The sequence below is a fragment of the Mauremys mutica genome, chromosome 2 (assembly GCF_020497125.1).
Source record: "Mauremys mutica isolate MM-2020 ecotype Southern chromosome 2, ASM2049712v1, whole genome shotgun sequence".
Lineage (NCBI taxonomy): Eukaryota > Metazoa > Chordata > Testudines > Geoemydidae > Mauremys > Mauremys mutica.
Window position 1 is genome coordinate 222,410,222 of NC_059073.1, and position 18,419 is coordinate 222,428,640.

The window sequence follows — 18,419 nt, forward strand, 5'->3', positions numbered from 1 at the left end:
CTCAACCACAGTTCAGTGGCAACAAGTTGCAGAGTAACACCAGAGAAGAACAGTTCCATGTTCTTTTGACTTTCAAACCCTCAACCTGTGGAGGTAAGTGAAAGTTACCCCTGTCTAAAGCTGGAGTAACTCATCCATGGAGCTGCCAGGAAGGTGCTGGTTGGATTAATGAATAATAAGGGTACAGCCTCTAGTTGTTAGGATTGTTTTCCCTTTTGTAAGCAGGGGAATGGTCTCACTATTGTGCGGAACTTTCCTGGCTTATACACTACTCCAGTGAAATGGGCTAGCAAAAGGATCTGAGTCCTCATGCCCATTTCCTTTACCCAGAGGTCTGCCTGACCTCAAGAGCTCTCCTTCCATTCTCCTGTGTGGCAGAGTCCTCGTAACCCCAACAAGGCTGGGCCCAGGATTCCTGGGGGGCTCGACCTCCAACCTTGTCATGGTCACTTATGGCAGGGGCTAGGGTGTCCCACTCGGGGGTGCTCTCTCCGCACTGGATGCTTCCCTGACCAGTCACTGATCATTACATACAGTTCAAAGCAAATACAATTTATTAAACAGCAATCGATTAAAAAAGTAAGGGAAAAGTGGGGAAGGTTAAAGGAAAACACGTAACCCCGCTCTGTGGCATGGGGATGTCACAACCAGCCTCTCTGGAATGTAAGGGCAGTTCAGTCTGTTCCTCACAAGTCCCAGGCCTCCTTCTCAGGTCCTGGCTGTGCTGCAGCGATGCTGCGGGTTGGACACTTGCCCTGGTGGTAGCCACATGCTCTCAGGCTCTAGGTGGCAGGACCCTTTTTCCCGGGGTTACAATCCCCCTCCAAGTCTGGCCTGCCAGGCGTTTTGGCTGGAGGCGTCCCCCTCACTCTCCTCAGCTGCTCACTGCACCCGGCTCCAGACTGCTCCAGCTCCACTCTGCCTCAGAACTGCTGCTGCTGCTCTGCCTCCAGCTCCCTGGGCTGCTTCTCTGGCCCCTGTGGCTCAGGTTGCTACAGCTCTGCTCCCAGCATTGGTCTGCTCTGTGGGCTGCTTCTGTGACTCTGCTCCCAGCACTGACCTGCTTCCTGGGATGCTTTTCTGGCCCCTCTGGTGGCAGGGCTCTGCTCCCCAGCTCAGCTTGGGCTCCTGCTTTTTCCCTTAGCTCAGCCCCACTCTGTCTGACCCCCCCTGATTAGCTTGCCCACCCTGTCAGTCAGACTGATCTGGAGCATTGGCCTCTCCCCGTTGTTCCTGGGGACTGTCAGACTCAGGGTCCTGATTTTTCATCGACCTTTCCCCTTTCTTTTGGTTCTGGGAGCTAGCCAACCAAAACACCTGCACTGAGTTTCAGTAAGGGGATAACAGTCCCTTTACACTTTAAAAATAACATGTTTTTACTTGTTGTGCTCCCGTCCCCAAATATCCTTCCTGCAATGAGAATCTGTGTGGCAATAGCATAATGGAAAAAGTTTACTCACCTGTAACTGGTGTTCTCCAATATATTGTCATTGTGAACTACAGTGACCCTTCCTCTGTCCTTCTCTTTTTTTAATCTTATATTAGGTTTTGAGCAATGAAAAAGAATGAAGCTGAAGGATAGTTGGGGCCATGAGATCCAATAGATTTAAAACATAGTTCTACATTGGGTACACTTTTCCAGCAACCTCAACAATAAACTGCTATTAAACAGTTCTGGTATTCATCTGACACACACGTGGAAGGGGGCTCAGTTATATCAGTTGTAACATCTCCCTGCCTCCAGACCCCATGGAGGCCTCCCCTGAAGACCATAATTTTGTGCTGGAGGAGGAAGCAAATATTTGACATATTTTGGGAGGGGGACCTCATTGTTCCTGCTATCCCAACTGTGCAGAATTTACCCAGAAAAGATCATAGAGCCCAGGGGCGGCTCCAGGCACCAGCGCAGCAAGCGGGGGGTGGCATGCCAGTCGCCAGTCGCTGTGAGGGCAGCAGTCAGGCATCCTTTGGTGGCATGCCTGCAGGCAGTCCGCCGGTCCCGCGGCTTCGGCGGCAATTTGGCGGCAGGTACGCCAAAGGCGTGGGACCAGCAGATCACCCGCGGAAACGCCGCCGAATCCACATGACCAGCAGACCACCCACAGGCGTGCCGCCAAAGGACGCCTGACTGCCGTGCTTGGGGTGGCAAAAACCACAGAGCTGCCCCTGACACAGCCTGATGTTGTATTATCTTTTCCACAGAACCCTCCCAGGAGTCCTGGGGGCAGCTGCAGCAAGGGGAAGTCTCTTATAGTGCAATTCCAGTGGACATGTGTTGTCAGTGACCATGGAGATGGCCAGCTGAGAGCCACAACCAGGGCAGACATAGAGAACCTCTCTATGATGACAGTGGCTGCAGGTGGGAGAATCTCTGTGAGGGTGAGGAGACTCCTGCTGAGATGATCTCCTGTAAATGTCCCTCATGTCCCTCCCGTGTGGTTTACTGTAGTAGGTGATAACAGGGCACGAATGGTACAATTTTGCAATCTGTATATCCACAATTTATTATTATTTTTTAAATTCCAAGAACTATTATACTATATCATTGTCTGACCCCTTACCCAGTAGTTTTCTGCAATTGATGGAAATAAAAATAAACATTCTATGCCCAGTGAACCTCTGCATTTTAAATATTCTCACAGTGAAACTATAATTTTCTCTGCTTCTTCCTCAAATGTCTTCTTGCACTTTCTCCCATGCTGTCCCTTACATGTGAGAAAACAGCCCCCCATCAAAAACTGCAAAGGCACCATCGTATCCTCTTACAAGTTGCTCCTCAAAAATTGCCTCTTCTGAAATGCATACTGAAAACTGCAATCTGATCATGGCTAGGGAGCTAGGGAGGTGTGATCACTACTCCTGATTGGCTAAAAAGTGTATAAATCCAGTTATTTTTGTTACACTGTCTCCTCTACTTTCTGCCCCAGCCCATTTGTCTTGTCTTTCAGACTATCAGCTCTTTGGGAAGGAACTGTCATTTACTAGATGTTTGTTATTTTTTATTATTTAATATGGTTATTATGGTAGTGTCTAAGGGCTAACCAAGAGTGGGGCCTGTCAAGGCTGATTCCCCACTCTGGCACTTCGAGTGCAGAAGGTGTGTGTGGGGGGGGGGGGGGGAGGCGCAAGGATTCTAAAAATTAATACTGGCCACTCCAGGCTTGTATTAAACTTCTAAGGTTACAGCTTTTCTCTGACCTTGGATGGGCAGATGCTGCCACCACCCAAGTGCAAAAACCCCTTTGAGAACCCAGGAAGGCACACTTGGGAGTTCCTTCCTGTGGGGTACCCTCAAGCCCTTTCACCCCCAGCTCCGGGGAAGAGCTGAGAAAGAAAACAAAGGAAATCAGCTGTTGCTATCAGCTAATTAAACAATATGTGCACAAACCTCTTAGGGACACAAAAATCCAATCCTGTTCTTTAAAAAGGTAAATTTTATTAAAAACAAAAAGAAAGAAAATACTTCTGGAACTTAGGCTTTTTGCTAGATTTAAAAAAAAAATACAAGATTAAACATCAAGATAGCTTTATTGAGGTCCATCTTAAAGGTTACAAACAAAACAAAAGCACCTGGGATTAGCACAGAGGAGTCCACAAGCCATAAAGAAATAAAAGAGATAAACCTAATTGCGTCTTCCTAGACATTTTGTGATCTACTTACATATCTGGGGTTTCAAATGAGTAGTTTCTAGGTATGATCTGATGATTTTCATACCTGGCCCAAGCTTTTACAGCATAGCTCCAGCCCTGTCCCTGCTCTCCGGGAGAACAACACAGGCGAAGGGGAAGTTTTTTCCCCAATTTTAAAAAGTTCTAGCCTTCCTAATGGCTCTTTTGGTCAGGTGCCCACTCCCTCCCTTTTACCTATGGACTTTTTAATCCTTTACAGGTAAAGCAAGTAGAGAACAGCTACTAAAAGGGATTTTATAGCTAACTGGCTGGCTGGGTGTCCATAAAAGGGAGCTACGCCCCTCCCTTCATTTATCACAGGGCTCCACTGTGCTAGGCAGTGTACAAACAAAGTAGTAGTCAGTCCCTGGCCCAAACAGCTAACAATCCAAATAGACAAGACAGGCACAGGGTGTGAGAAAGTGTGTTATGCACAAGCACGGTGAATAATGAGATGGCAGCAAATGTCCTATTAGTTACACAATTTTTTTGAGGGTGCAAGGGAATTGGTTTTCTTAATAGTATTAGAATCAGGGATCAGCTAAATAGAAAGGAAAGGGAAGGGAGTTGGGGTGAGAGGGACAGGGCAGGAGCAGGTGTGGAGTGAAGTCAAGGTGAAGAGACTGAGGGGGAAGGGGAGCAGGAGTGTTGGAGCAAGCAGCCAATCAGCACAGGACTGAGAGTTCAGACAAAACTGTTGAAAGTTCTCCAAATGTCCAAAGGACCAAACATCACAATGGGAACCAGCCCAGTTGGCCTCTAGGTGCTACCACAATATAAATGTTACAAAATAGTAATTTTTAAATGGTTAAACTTTTTATTTTAAATTGGGGAAAAAGTGTCACTGAAATGATATACTGCTGATCAGTGTGAGTGTCTGAGTTATAAATTTCTAATAAACAAAGTTTACATTGAAATTGCAGGTACAGCATGGCATCCCCACTCTAATAACAACAATTATTCGATATGCTGTTTTAGCCATACCTTGGACTGCTGTTGTCCCTGGCTAGTTTTCATCTGCTTAGGTTTTTTTGTATATAGATAGTGAGAGCTAATGGTTTTCTGAATTTAAAATGAGTATGCTTTCTTTTTTTTCCACTGTAGCTACATTTTGTAGCTTGGGGTGCTTATTTCTATATAAATCCACATAGGTTGTTCTGCTTATATCAGGAGTAGGGAACCTATGGCCCATGGGCTGGATCCAGCCTGTTGCTTAATTTGATCCGGCCCATGCATGGGTGGCGGGTCCCATAGGCTGGGGGAGGCTTTGCCTCCCCAAACAGCCAGGTATGGACCTGCCCACGCTCCGCCCTGCCCAGGCTCTCCGCCCCTGTTTACCGCCGCGCAGCGTTTGGCTCCTCCAGTCTCCCTGTGCCCCAGCCAGGGCTGGGGAGGCTGCGGACACACACCTCCTGCCTTTCCAGCACTCTGAGGTTGAGGGGGTTGTGGCCATGCACAGCCCACTCCTCTGGGTGGGGGCTCGGGGCCGGTGGCTGTGCGGGGGGCATAAGAGGCAGGGCTGGGAGCTTTGGATTAGTCCCTTGCTTTTTAATTATGTGTGGCCCGTGATAGAAAAAAGGGTTCTTCTGACTTACAGGATAAAACATACAATTGCACGCAGCAGCAGTAGCACAATATATTTAACATGGGATATGAAAATCCATTTACCTGTCATGTTCTCAGTGGACTTCTTTCCCAACCTGCCCTGGTTCAGTGATGCAAAGACCTTTGAGAGTCAAGAAAGTCTGCATGAGATCCTCTCATAGGGCTAGCCTGCCTGGAGCACCCTTCAGCAGCAGGTTGCAGCATGACATATGCACCAGTCTCCATTTCCCTCCTTCAGAGTCCTGAGAAATAGTCCAAATAGTCCTTAGTGAAAATGGCACTTGTGGGATTAATTTATTACAAAAGAAAGCCCTGTGCACATAACAAGTCCCAACATTGTAATCAGTGCAATACATCAATACAGTCCTTGCATCCTCACCATGTCCCGGGCATCCTGCACCACGCCCCAGCTCTCCAGCACAGCCAGCAGGCACTGTCCTCTGCTGTTCTCAGGCTTCAGCCCTCTCCAGTCTTCTCTGGCTTTGGCTTTCCATGGCTCAGGAAGGACAACCAGCTCGCCCCTCCATGGGTTTCCTAGCCCTCAGCCCTTTTCATTCTGTCAGCACTGGCTGGCTTTGACTCAGAAAGATCAGAAAGCTAGTCCCTCTCCTGGTTCCTAGCTGTCTGCCCCTTTCAGCCTCCTGCCACTGGCTCTTCAGCTCAGAAAGGTCAACCAGCTAGCCTCTGCAGTGGCTCCTAGCCCTCATTCCTTTTCAACCTCTCAGCATTGGCGTTGACTCAGGCTTCCAGATAATTCCTCCCTCTTTCTAGGGAGAGCGTTCCCCAGAGACCTCCTTCAGTTTTCAGACTGATACTCACCAGAACTTCCTGATCCTTTATAGCCCCCAAGTTCTGCCCACCATTTTAATTGGCCAATGGGAGCACTTGCTCTGGCACAGGGACACTGGACCTGTTTCTTTTATTTTATGCCCCCGTGACAGAGGCACTCCAAAGCCCTTCAGATTTGCCACCTCTTAAGAGAACTGATTCTATGGGGATTGCTGCAGGGTCCTGTCTTCCCTTGGACCTGTCTACAGTGCATCTGGGAACGAGCCTCCCAGCCCTGGTCTACAGGCTTGTGCTAGTGGTGCTTATTGCTAGCGCTCTAAAAATAGCTGTGTAGACATTGCTTGGATGTAATGGATTGGTTTGCAAGCCCATCCCTCCACCCCAGCCATCAGAGCCTCAGCTGCAACGTCTACACAGCTATTTTTAGAAAGTTAGCACTAGGCCCGTTACCACAGATCTCTGGATTCAGACTGGGAGGCTCACTTCCAGATGCAGTGTAGACATGGCCTTAAGGGCTGAATATTCTGCTTCTGCAGTACTCCTGTTTCCTGCCAGCTGGGGTCTGAGAGACCTGTCTGTAATTCGAACCCAGATTTCTTGTGTAGCAGCAAAGAGTTAAACCTTAGATCAGTCTTCCAATTCCCACTTTAATGTACAATATAATTCATATCATGATGGGCAGCTGTGAACTATGGGCTATAATGATGACGTCAAACGAGAATGAAGCTTAAATGGTCTGTGTCATTACCAGAGCTGTAAAGAGAAACTGCTTGGTTGTTGGTGTACTTTTATTAAGAATGTAGACGAGCAGACTCACCCCACGGCGCCTCCTGCTGGTGTCTTCCAGGAATTAGCTCGATTCAGCTCTGGAGCGCCCTCTGCAGGCTGGTGATCCACCTGTCCTCTGGCCCCTGTGTCCCTCCCTGGACCCGGTGCCCTTTTACATGGGGTGCTGCCCCCTGGTAGTAACCCCTTTCTCTCAGGGTCTCCCCTTCCCAGGGAACCCCCGCTCTTTATCCCCACCTTGCCTCAGTGTATGGCTACTGCCAGTCATTGTCTAGGCCCACGCCCTGGGGCAGACTGCAGTATCAGCCTACTCATCACTGGCAAGGTTGGGTTTGGACCTGCTGCCTTGGCCTATCCTTGGGCTCCCCTCTGCAACCCCCAGTACCTGTTAGCCCTCTGCTAGGCCGCAGCCTGGGGCTTTCCAGACTAGAGCTCCCCAGCTCCTCTGCCTTTCCCCAGCCCTGCTTCACTCATGTACCTTATGTCCAGCTCCCTCTATAGCTAGAGAGAGACTGCTGCTTCTGGCTTCCCTGGCCGCCTTATAAGGCCCTGTTGCTCAGTTTGGGGCGTGGCCCCAGCTGCAGCCACTTCCCCCAATCAGCCCAGCCTAAAGGCTGCTTTCTCCAGCCACAGCCCCCTCCCAGGGCTATTTTTAACCCTTCAGGGCAGGAGCAGGGGTCCACCCTGCTACAAAGAATTACTTGTGTCCTGGCTCCATGTCCTGCACAGGTGCTTATCCTATGAGCAGGGGCGGCTCCAGGCCCCAGCACGCCAAGAGCGTGGTTGGGGCGGCAAGCCGCTGGGGGCGCTCTGCCTGTCGCCGCGAGGGCGGCAGGCAGGCTGCCTTCGGCGGCTTGCCTGCGGAGGATCCGCTGGTCCCATGGCTTCGGCGGACCTCCCGCAGGCGTGCCTGCAGAGGGTCCACTGGTCCCGCGGCTTCGGAGGACCTCCCGCAGGAGATCTGCTGAAGCCGCGGGACCAGCGGACCCTCCGCAGGCAAGCCGCCGAAGGCAGCCTGCCTGCCGTGCTTGGGGCGGCAAAATGCCTAGAGCCGCCCCTGCCTATGAGATATAGTCATGTAACCCAATGCTAGCAGATTGCTTGTTGATCAATAGTTTTGGGTCCCAGTTAGGAGGACAACAACAATGCTAAACTCTTGCAAGTCACATGACCTCACGACCAGTCTTCACAGTAAGGATCACTATGTTTGATACAAGGCTACTGAACTGTCTACCAGTCTGTTTTAAACAAGGCTTCCATAAGGTATTGAGTGATATTGTCCATCCTTTCTGTTTAATGATACACTGTAAAATTAGTGTTTTAAGACATTGATCACTTAATTGCACCATCACAGATCTCTCCACAAATCCTGGCTCTCAGTCTGGACAATGGTGCCTACTATAAAATTGACTAGCTTCAGAAAACTGATGGATTGCGTGTGGAGTTTGGGAAACACTGCTATCAGTGTCCAGTATTTTTAGGTGGGTGGTCGGATGGGCAATGTGACAGCTCTGGAAGTCAGGAGAATTAGATTGTATTCTCAAGAATCCAATCTAGAGACTAAAAGCACTATATATTAGTTAAGTGCCTTTGTCATTAAAATGTACAGATAAAGCTTTAATTTTAAAAGCAGCAAAGAGTCCTGTGGCACCTTATAGACTAACAGAAGTTTTGGAACATGAGCTATCATGGGTGAATACCCACTTCGTTGAAGCTCATGCTCCAAAACTTCTGTTAGTCTATAAGGTGCCATAGGACTCTTTGCTGTTTTTACAGATCCAGACTAACACGGCTACCCCTCTGATACTTTAATTTTAACATATTCTTTTATGGATAATCTAATTAAAACTACTCTTCCTTTATTATCCAAATCATTTAAACACAATAATCTGGGTTCTCTAGAAAGGTCCTAAGGGAAGGTATAGGTTCTTATGGGTAAGATTGGGCCCCATAAACAAATATTTACTACCAATCATATGTCTTACTGTTTTCAGTATTCCCACGGCAGTTAATGGTACTACTCTTGGTAGTAAGCACTATGTTTATGGTAAATGTTTTGTAGGCCTGAAATAAAAAAAATCATAAAATATATTCATTCTGATTCCAAAGAATCCCTTTTACTTAGTAATTTACAATACTAAGTGTGAGAGTATATATCTTCTGGGGCTGCCTCAGGGAACAGAAGATGGAAAGAAGTTGTGTCAGTTAGATTTCCATATTCTAAAATATATGAAGGTAAAGAACAAAGAAGTAATACAGCTATGCAATTATGGATCAACATCCTGATGTTTCTTTACACCGTAAATCAACTTCCTTCTATTGGTAATATATCAAGCAGTACATGTACTTGTTTCATTCAGAAATGTTTGTTATATATTTCATGTCAAAATATAGTAATACAAATAGGAGTAGTATTTATTATTTGTATTACTACAGCACTCAAAGGGTTCAATCAGGATCAAGTCTTACTGAGCTGTGCAATGTACAGATATATGGCTCCGATCCTGCAAAAACTTATAATGTGTTTAACTTTCCATACAGCATTAATCCCACTGGAATCAATGGAACTACTCACAAGCCTAAAGTTAAGCATTTGCAAAAGGCTTTGCAGGATGAGGAGCTATATACCTGAAATATATGACAGTGATATTCACATATGTAGGATTAATTCTTACAATGGTACATATTCTTACAGGAGTATAATTCTAGATATTGGTATGAATCAACATTGTATATGCAAATTCAAATGTACTAAATAAATTATAGTGCAATTTTTTAAAAGAGGTATACTGGTTTCTGCTCAATTGTAAGGTGTATCTTTAAAAAAAAACAACCCAAAATACAAACTGTTTCCAAGGGTGTTTCTTTGTGCTAAGTGAATAACCCACTAATCAGATAAGAGAGATTTTACAGAGTTCTATTGTCTGGATGATATTCGGGCTCCTTATCTTAAAAGCACCTGCTCCTGGCACCTGCTTCCTCTGTATTCTCTCCACTTCTACAGTCCTATATTCTTCCCTGCCTCCCCTGTCCTCCTTCTTTAGCTGCCTTCTAATTAGGGGGGGGAGGGCACCCTCCCCCCCCAGGCCTCCACAGAGTCTTCAGAAGGTGGTTGCTTCACCTATTATCTAACTCCTCTGCCTTCTACTACCATTGTTTTCCTGAGCTAATCGGAAAGGAGCCAGCTGGACTCTTTCCCTCTTTCAGCTTTTCTGAGGGCAAAATCATGCTCCCCCTTTAATCTTCTTGTGAATAAACTTATCAATAACAATGTGGTCTATTGACCTCCAGCACTGATCCTGCAGCAGTGGGAACTGGGATGTTGCTCTTGGTCTTGTTACTGCTTCATCTTGCCCTTTTAAACACTCTACACTTTAAAACATCTATTTTGAACCGGAGGTAAGAGTGTCTTCCCTGGTCACAGCTGGGGACCAGATGAAAAGAAACATAGTCTTGTCACCTTGGTTGTGTCTGGGGGAAGAGGAGCAATTGTTCAGGTATAGGTGAAATAAATGTTCTCGTCTGAATAGGGCGGAAGCTCACGCTATTTGGCAAATTTAATATTCTATTCACTCCTCCCTATTTTGTGTGTGAAATATGCAATGTCTTTCACATTTTTTGTAGATTTTAGAAAATCTCCCCAGTGGTTACTGCATTATGAAATATAAATTATGTAGATAAATGTGTAGGCATAGGGATGATTTTGTGGTAAATATGCAATGACCAGAATCTTAATTTTTCTCATCTTTAACACAGAGAATCAATTCATTAAGTACAATCTGTAGATAACAAAAACAGCAAAAGGAAGAAGATACAAATTCATCCATTGCAGATAACCTAGACAAGCCTACGATTCTATTGCTAAGAATGAGAACTTGGGTTATTTAGGGTTTATGAGCATGAAAGATATTATTCCCTAAGAATTTGTTTTTGTTCATGTCTTTTTCTCATAATAGTTTCCCCCCCTTACTGCTTCTCTATAATGTCAATATCAGATATGCTTCTTTGTGGAATAATCTTACATTTTGGACATTATTAACATTGTTAGATGTTGCTGCACCGAAAATAATGTAAACTTCCAGAAAACAATCATTTCCCCAGACAAAGGAGAGTGTTCTAGATTGCAAAAGATTATGCTTGTGTATTTTCATTGTAATGTTTCCTTTCTGTTTGAGTGTCATCTGTTACATGGTTGCTTGGCTTCCAGTGTCATGAAATCCTGTTTTTATAATTTTCTAAAAATAAAATATTTAGTTTCTTTGATTTCATTATATATATTAATAAAAAGAGAGACTGAAGATAAATGATCAGCTGGAACAAAGTATGATATTAGTCAAGTATAATAATACCTTAGAGAAACAGCTATATCAGCAAGACATTCTTGGAGAAGTTGCAAGTCTATTCATAATGTATAAAAATCATTCTAATGGTTAAATGCCTGCTTGTTATTTACTGTCTCTGAATAGACTTTAAAATATCTTTTGTTTTTGTACAAGTATGCCAAGTTTCCTGCCATTATCTAAATTAACTGCCACCAATGTAGGTCACAGAGAACACAAAGCAGGGCATTACTATGGAAGATCTGTTCTACAAAAATTGACAACTGAAGACTAGTGTACATATTGTTCTCTTCATCTTACTTGATGTCAGATGTCATGACAGCACAATAAATTGTTAAATCTGAACATAATCCACACTTATTTAAAAAATTTCAAGTGGGTGCTTTTAAAAATACAATTCTGTAGATTAACTGGAAAATTATTGTACTTCCAAAATCATATGCCCCACTCTTGCAGAAATAGGCTGCTCCTTCTCCTCTTCCTCAAACAGGTAGTTAGATCTTTTCACTGGTTGTATTTAAATGCTGGGATTTCTCCCTCATGGGAATAATCCATTCACCAACACTTCATTTTACCTTCAACCTCATAGCAAACTAAACATTATTTCTCTTGCTGCTGATCAAAAAAGGGCAATTTCTCTTTCCCAGGAAGGAGGAGAGGTAAGAAAATAGTGAGATGTTGGCACTGGGCTGCCCTAGTCAGACTGAGCTATTTTGCCACTTGTACTATCAATCTCCTTCTCTGCATGGTTTACCAGAAGGGCCACCTAGATTCCTCTTACCTAGTGCTTCAAGACAGCTCTGAGATCATGGGCCTGCACCATCAGAACTGGGACCAGACTTCATTTGAATCCAATCATGCGTGGCCTATCTGGATGGCAAGATTGCCCGGACCATGGACTTCCCCACTCCAAACAAAATAAAAAGGATTATGAGTGATACTCTGTCCAGGCATTTCTGCTCTCCTCTGCCTCCTTTAAAGGATTCTTTCCAGCCTCCACTCTTGCCTCCCCTCTTCTTTGGTCCACTTGGCTTAGTGGTTACAGAGTCTTTCACTGAGATTTATAGATTCTAAGGCCAGAAGGGACCACTGATCATCTGGCCTGACCTCTTGTATAGCACAGGCCGTAGAACTTCCTCAAAAGAATTCCATTTGAAGTAGAGATGTACAGTATGATTCTTTGGGGCCTTCCCGTTCCTCATCTCCTGTTATCATCTACATGGCCTCTGTCATTGTTTTATCTGAATACTTATTTACTCCTTCCCAGTCAAAAAGAACGATACCTTGGTTGGTTTATAGAATGTTTTTCTGTGTTTGTGTCAGCGGGTGTTGTGGGTGGATAGAAAATGTATTGAGGAAAGCTAAGTTGGAAATACAAGTTGTATATTTCATTTGGAAAGTGGTGAGTTTTGTGCTCACTCGCATCTCTTGCAGGAGTGAGTTGTACAGTCTAGGTCTAGCTACTGTTAAAGTTCTGTCTCAGTCTCTGCACTCATGAGCCTCCCTTTATTGGTTGACAATGCCATTGTTCTGGCAGAATGTAGCTGTTGGATGGCCTGGTTGTTTAGGAAAAGCAATTTCTCAGGTTTTTTCTTAGCGCTTTTAATATCAGGAGATTTTGAAGTCGACTCTGTATTAATTGGAGAACCAGTGCAGAGACTGGATTATTGAGCTGATGTAACACCAGTCCTATCAATGGTAAGCAGAGGGGCTGCTGCTGTGTGGAGCTTTTTAAGGAATGTAGCATCATTCCTAGATATGAATTGCCAGAATCATGACTGAAGGTCTGCTGACCTTTGTGGCTGGATCTGTATCCAATAGGATGGGAACAATTTTCTAGCCAGTCGCAGATAGAAGTGGGCATTTTTTGTTGCCATCGCTATTTTGGCATTCAGTACCAGTTCAGGAATCTAGAAGGACCCAAAGGCTGCAGACCAATTTAACAATTAGAGAGCAAATGTCCCTGATAGTTATATGTATTACTGGGGAGGCAAGTTCCTTGACGTTTTTCAGTATTGCCTGGGTTCAGTTTTCACCAATTGCTCTTCATCCAGGTACCTATTTTGGTTTGAGAAAGCTGTGAAGTAGTGTTTAGTTGATGTAAAGATGGTTGTCATCTGCTTCCACTTCAGGCCATATGGTCTAATTAGCTTTCTTAATAGAAAAGGATAAGCCTTGTGGGATTATGCAGGTGAGGGTTCTCAAGGTGGGAGGAACAGTTGTTCATAATAACCTTCTGGGTTTGGTATGTGAATAAAAATTGGTGCCATTTCAGGGTGTTTATGTTTAGCCGTTATAGCTTCTGGGAAGTGGAATAGGAGTATTTGATTATCAAGTGTACAGAGAGGCCCAGAAGGATTGGTATGGATGTACTTTTCTTGTTGTCTACAGGCAGTAGGAGGTTGTCCAACAGCAACAAATGGTTTCTCGGTACCATGCTCTGGCCTGAAGTCAGACTGAGAGATAACCAGGATACTGTCAGCTAACAGATGGTTTCCAAGTCTGTTTTTGCTAGATTCTAGATTTGTATGCTTAGAAAATTGAGATTAGACACTGGAAAATAGTTCATGAGGTCTGATGGGAGGAAGTTCTGACCAACCACAAGGTCTTTCCATCCTTGAGGTTCTCCATTGCTATCTTTAGGACTAGCAGGATGCACAGGACTTCAAGAATGTGGATACATCCAAATGAGCCAGCATCACCACTCCCTGTATAGGTCCTGCAGGGCTTTGTGGTGAGTGAGACACAAGTGGCCAGACTAACCAGCATCCCTGCTCTTTCATCCAGTTGGTTTTGAGTAGTGCCCAAGTAAATGAAGGGAGGCTTTGTGGACCACCCTTTCTCCCTTCCCTGATAGGGTCCTTGTGTGAAGCTAAGGTAGAAAGCAGAACTTCCAGACCATGTTACAGCCTGTTCTTTCCAAGATGCCTTGCAGGATGACCTCTTGTGAGTGAGGTGGAGTCCAGTTCCTGCCAAGACCGCCCTCTCTTAGCCATGAAGCTTGGTGGGAAGCTTGTCACCTGTGGTCTACAGAGAGGCTCCCACTTGCTGGCCTAGCTGTTCTATCCTGCCTCTGCCTCCTTGGCTTTGGCAGAAACAATTGGAGACTTATCTACAGCTTGCTGGTGTACGAGTTACTCAGCAGCATTTGGAACAGATCATTATGTCTGTGATGCAGACTTTTGTCCCCAAATTCTTGTGACTTCAATCCACAAAGCATGAGAAATACCTGCCCTAACCCTAATGTGTTAAGATTAGACACTGTAAAGCTAAAATAGATTAATTCTTTTAGAACCAGGCTATCTATCTCACTTCCTTCTGTCCTTCTTTCAAGCAAAGGGCACTGAATTCACTGGATGTTGTAAGGGCTTAAAATTATTTCTCCATGGAATCTATCTTCTTTGAAGGGCTCAAGAGGAGGGAAAGGGCATCTTGCTAGGCTACATTGAAGCTAATTCAAATAGCTGTCAACACTGCAGAAGTCTCCTGCCTCATGGGGATTAATCACCATTGGGGTTAACTACTTGAGGAGTATCCACCTTATAGGCAAAAAAGGGATTTGTCACCTACCTTAGAGATCTGCCAGACAGCTACCTGGCACATGTGCTACATATCTTTTCCACACACTACTGAATCAATGTCATTGCTGCTTTGGACATTCTGTTCTTGGCTCAGTAATCCAAGAGTACCTAAACCTTGGATTTCTTATCAAAGGACCTTCTGAGGGTGAGAAAGCTACTGCTAGGCAGAGCCCTGAGTATCAGACTGGGTAAAAGTCACCAGAAATTTGTCTAACCTATAAATGCATTTATGTGAGTGCCTCTCCTGTTCTGGGACACCTCACCCAAGCCAACCATTTCTAACTATCATACATATTTTTGTTTCTATAATAGCATAAACAGAGTTGACACAAGAATGTTGGTGGGTGGGCTCTCACACGGTACTGGGCTAGCTGCACCTGAGACCCCTCTCTCGTGTATCCCAGTGCACCCTCTCCCCCAGATGACAGCTTTCCAGTCTTCGCCTCTTGAGGTGGAATCTCATGATTCTCTCACTCTAGGACTAGGTCCCCGGACTACATTCCTTGATTTTTCAGAAGGCCTGCCTGTGATCAGGGCTGTGACCAGAGGTTAGTGCACTGTGACCAGACAGCTGTTTCCAAAACAAAATATTGCTTATTTTAACATTAGGAACAGAGCTGCACAGAAGAGAGCAAGATAATTTGAACTCACTAAACAACCCATATGCATGTCTAGCTTACTGTTTCCCTGATGAGACTGGGCTTGACTTAGTCACACTGTCTTGCAGGGTCTGTTTCTCTTTCTCTCTTCTACAGGGCAGCAGCCCCTGACAACTGATCTTCTTCCCTGTGTAGAACATCACTTTGGAGAACCTGTGTCCTTTTGGTCTTTAGGTTCCAGGCATGACAGCTGTGTAACTCTTGGGTGCAAGCGGGATGGATCTAGGCAGTTAATTGCTCAGCCTTGTCTTCTGCTGTGTTTGTCAGGCAGTAGCTTATGTGCACCCATTGTCTGGCCTTCATGGTTGTTTTACCAACAGTCAGCTAGTAAATTGAGCTAACCTATGTGTTTAACTCCCAATAACCCAATATAGCTACCCAGTACCTGTCCTTTACAACAACTGGATAATCATATACAATATGTAGCATTCAGAGATTAATACAGAGCAACCCCACTTACTTACATGCTCACACTAAGAGTTGTGGTTTTGGTTCCAAAACTCCAGCCAGTGGGGGTGATCCATCTTCTTGGAGATAAGTAGGGCCCTACCAAATTCATGGTCCATTTTGGTCAATTTCACAGTCATAGGATTTTAAAAATAATATTTTTCATGATTTCAGCTATTTAAATCTGAAAGTTCATGGTGTTGTAATTGTAGGGGTCCTGACTCGAAAGGGAGTTGTGGGAGGAATTGCAAGGTTATGGTTGAGGGGGTTGTGGTACTGCTACCCTTACTTTTGCACTGCCGCTGTCGGCAGCACTGCATTCAGAGCTGGGTAGCTGGAGAGCAGCAGCTGCTGGCCGGGTGCCCAGCTCTGAAGGCAGAGCTACCACCAGCAGCAGCACAGCAGTAAGGATGGCATAGTAGGGTATTGCCACCCTTACTTCTGCACTGCTTCTGGCGGAGTGCTGCCTTCAGAGCTGGGTGCCCACCCAACAGCCATCGCTCTGCAGCCGCCTAGCTCTGAAGGCAGCACAGAAGTAAAGGTGGCAATACCATAATCCCCCTAAAAAAAGATTACGACCTCCTGCAACAACCTTTTGGGTTAGGACCCCCAATTTGAGAAACATTGGTCTCCCCCATGAAATCTGTATAGCATAGGGGGAAAGCACACAAAAGACCAGATTTCATGGTCCGTGACACATTTTTCATGGACATGAATTTGGTAGGGCCCTAGAGATGGGGAAGAACAGCTGTTATTGCCATACAGGGTCTACTGTTCACAGAAGAGGGGAAAAAAGAGCAAAGCATAACACAAAAGTTTAACAGCTTTACACGTGGCAGGGTCCAATCCTGCTTCAAGTTTCCCACTCACGATTCAACTTTTCAAAAACAAACCAAAACAAAAAATGATATATATTGTCACAGTTGGAAGGAGAAAAAAGGAAAACAAAAGCCTTCATGAGGATGGGATGAATTTTTCCAGAGTGCAAAATACCAAACTAGGGAGAGAAAAGTTTAAATAACATGGATTTTAATATTATGTTATTTATGTATTTTATTGTTACTAGAATAGCCAAAAATTAAATATGTAAATAATGGGGAACAATGAAGGGCAGAATGCTGGAACAGGAACTAAAATTTAAGCCAACCTTACTTTGGCCCTGATCCTGCTTAGACTTAAGCACATGCTTAACTTTAATACTGTTTGGGACTCCTCACCTGCTTAAAGCTAAGCATGTGCAAAAAGGCTTTGTAGGTTACAGGCCTCAATATATACAAATATTTTAAACAATATTAAGATTATTTACCATTTTAAGTCTTGCAAATTAATAAAATAACAGAACATTCTGAACTTTGGTTAGCAGTCCATTGTTAATTGAGGTGTATTGATGCTTTCTGTGATTTGGTTTAGTGAACAGCAGTTAAGTCTTATAAATGCTGTTGTATCACAATAGTTCTATAGCTTTTGACTAATGAGATTGCAACTTTATGATGTGGAACTTCAGTTAGAAAGTAGGGATTCTTAATGATGTATGTGTCTTGATAGTATGAACGACATACACTTGATAATTTCAAGTGGCTATGTGTATTTGCATAACTATATGACAACATTAAATCAACAATTTTGGTCATGTGACAAGACTAAAGTTTCTTCATTGGCTTCTGAAAAATGTTGTACTTCAGCTGCTGCTGAATCATTTATTATGGTTTAGAATAAAGCAAGAGTTGCTAAATAATTGCATCCATTGTTTAATTTATTTTTCTATTAGTTTAGGCATTTATCTACTGGTGCTTTTTCATATACTTTATTAGATTATTTTTAATATATATTTCATGTTCATAGCAACTGAATGGGACACTGATGGAAATCTGAAAACTGGGAATCGGTATTACATTTTGCATCAGCAGTCACCAGAAATATTTTTCTGATTTTTTTTTATCTGGTATATCTGATTAAAATGTGTGTCATTAATTAGTGCAGAGATAGGTGTGGAAGATCAGCAGATGGTATGGTACATTGCAGCAAAGTGTAAAAGAGAAAAAACTTTCCAGCTGTTTGAACGTACATTAATTGTCACCCTAACACGCAAAATTTAAGGAGCTATGCCTGTTCCAGGAAAATTTTAATTACTTGTAAATCTTTTTTTTTTTTTTCTGTATTGTAGCTGACTTTGGTCTTGCAAAGCAGAAGCAAGAAAACAGCAAACTCACATCAGTTGTGGGAACTATTCTCTACTCCTGGTAAGAATAAAATAACAAGTACAATGACTTCTGTCTCCATGGTTATTTTTCTTTGACTGAAATATGAAAGAAGTTTTTGAATGGAACAATGTGTGCTCGCACAACAGAATTTGTTTAGTGATTGTGACATGTAGTGATCAGTTACATTATACAGATAAAAAAGTTATGTTCCAAAAGGCATTTCCAGTTGGTGCTGATGGATTTGATTTATGCTGATCAGTCAGCATTTGGTTGTAAGATTAGCTTGGAAGTTATTGTTGTTGTTCTAAATGTTCTTTGATCCTTCCAAAGATAGGCAAGAAT

General features: G+C 44.0%; 1 protein-coding gene across 6 annotated transcripts in view; it reads left to right on the top strand.

Annotated features, from left to right (window-relative positions):
- Nucleotides 1–18,419, top strand: part of NEK10 (NIMA related kinase 10) — a 156,698-nt gene that overhangs the window by 49,943 nt on the left and 88,336 nt on the right. For all 6 annotated transcript variants that reach the window (XM_045008102.1, XM_045008103.1, XM_045008104.1 and 3 more), the window contains one exon: nt 18,041–18,116. In XM_045008102.1, the coding sequence (XP_044864037.1) occupies nt 18,041–18,116 (76 nt within the window). The remainder of the gene's footprint in view (nt 1–18,040; nt 18,117–18,419) is intronic.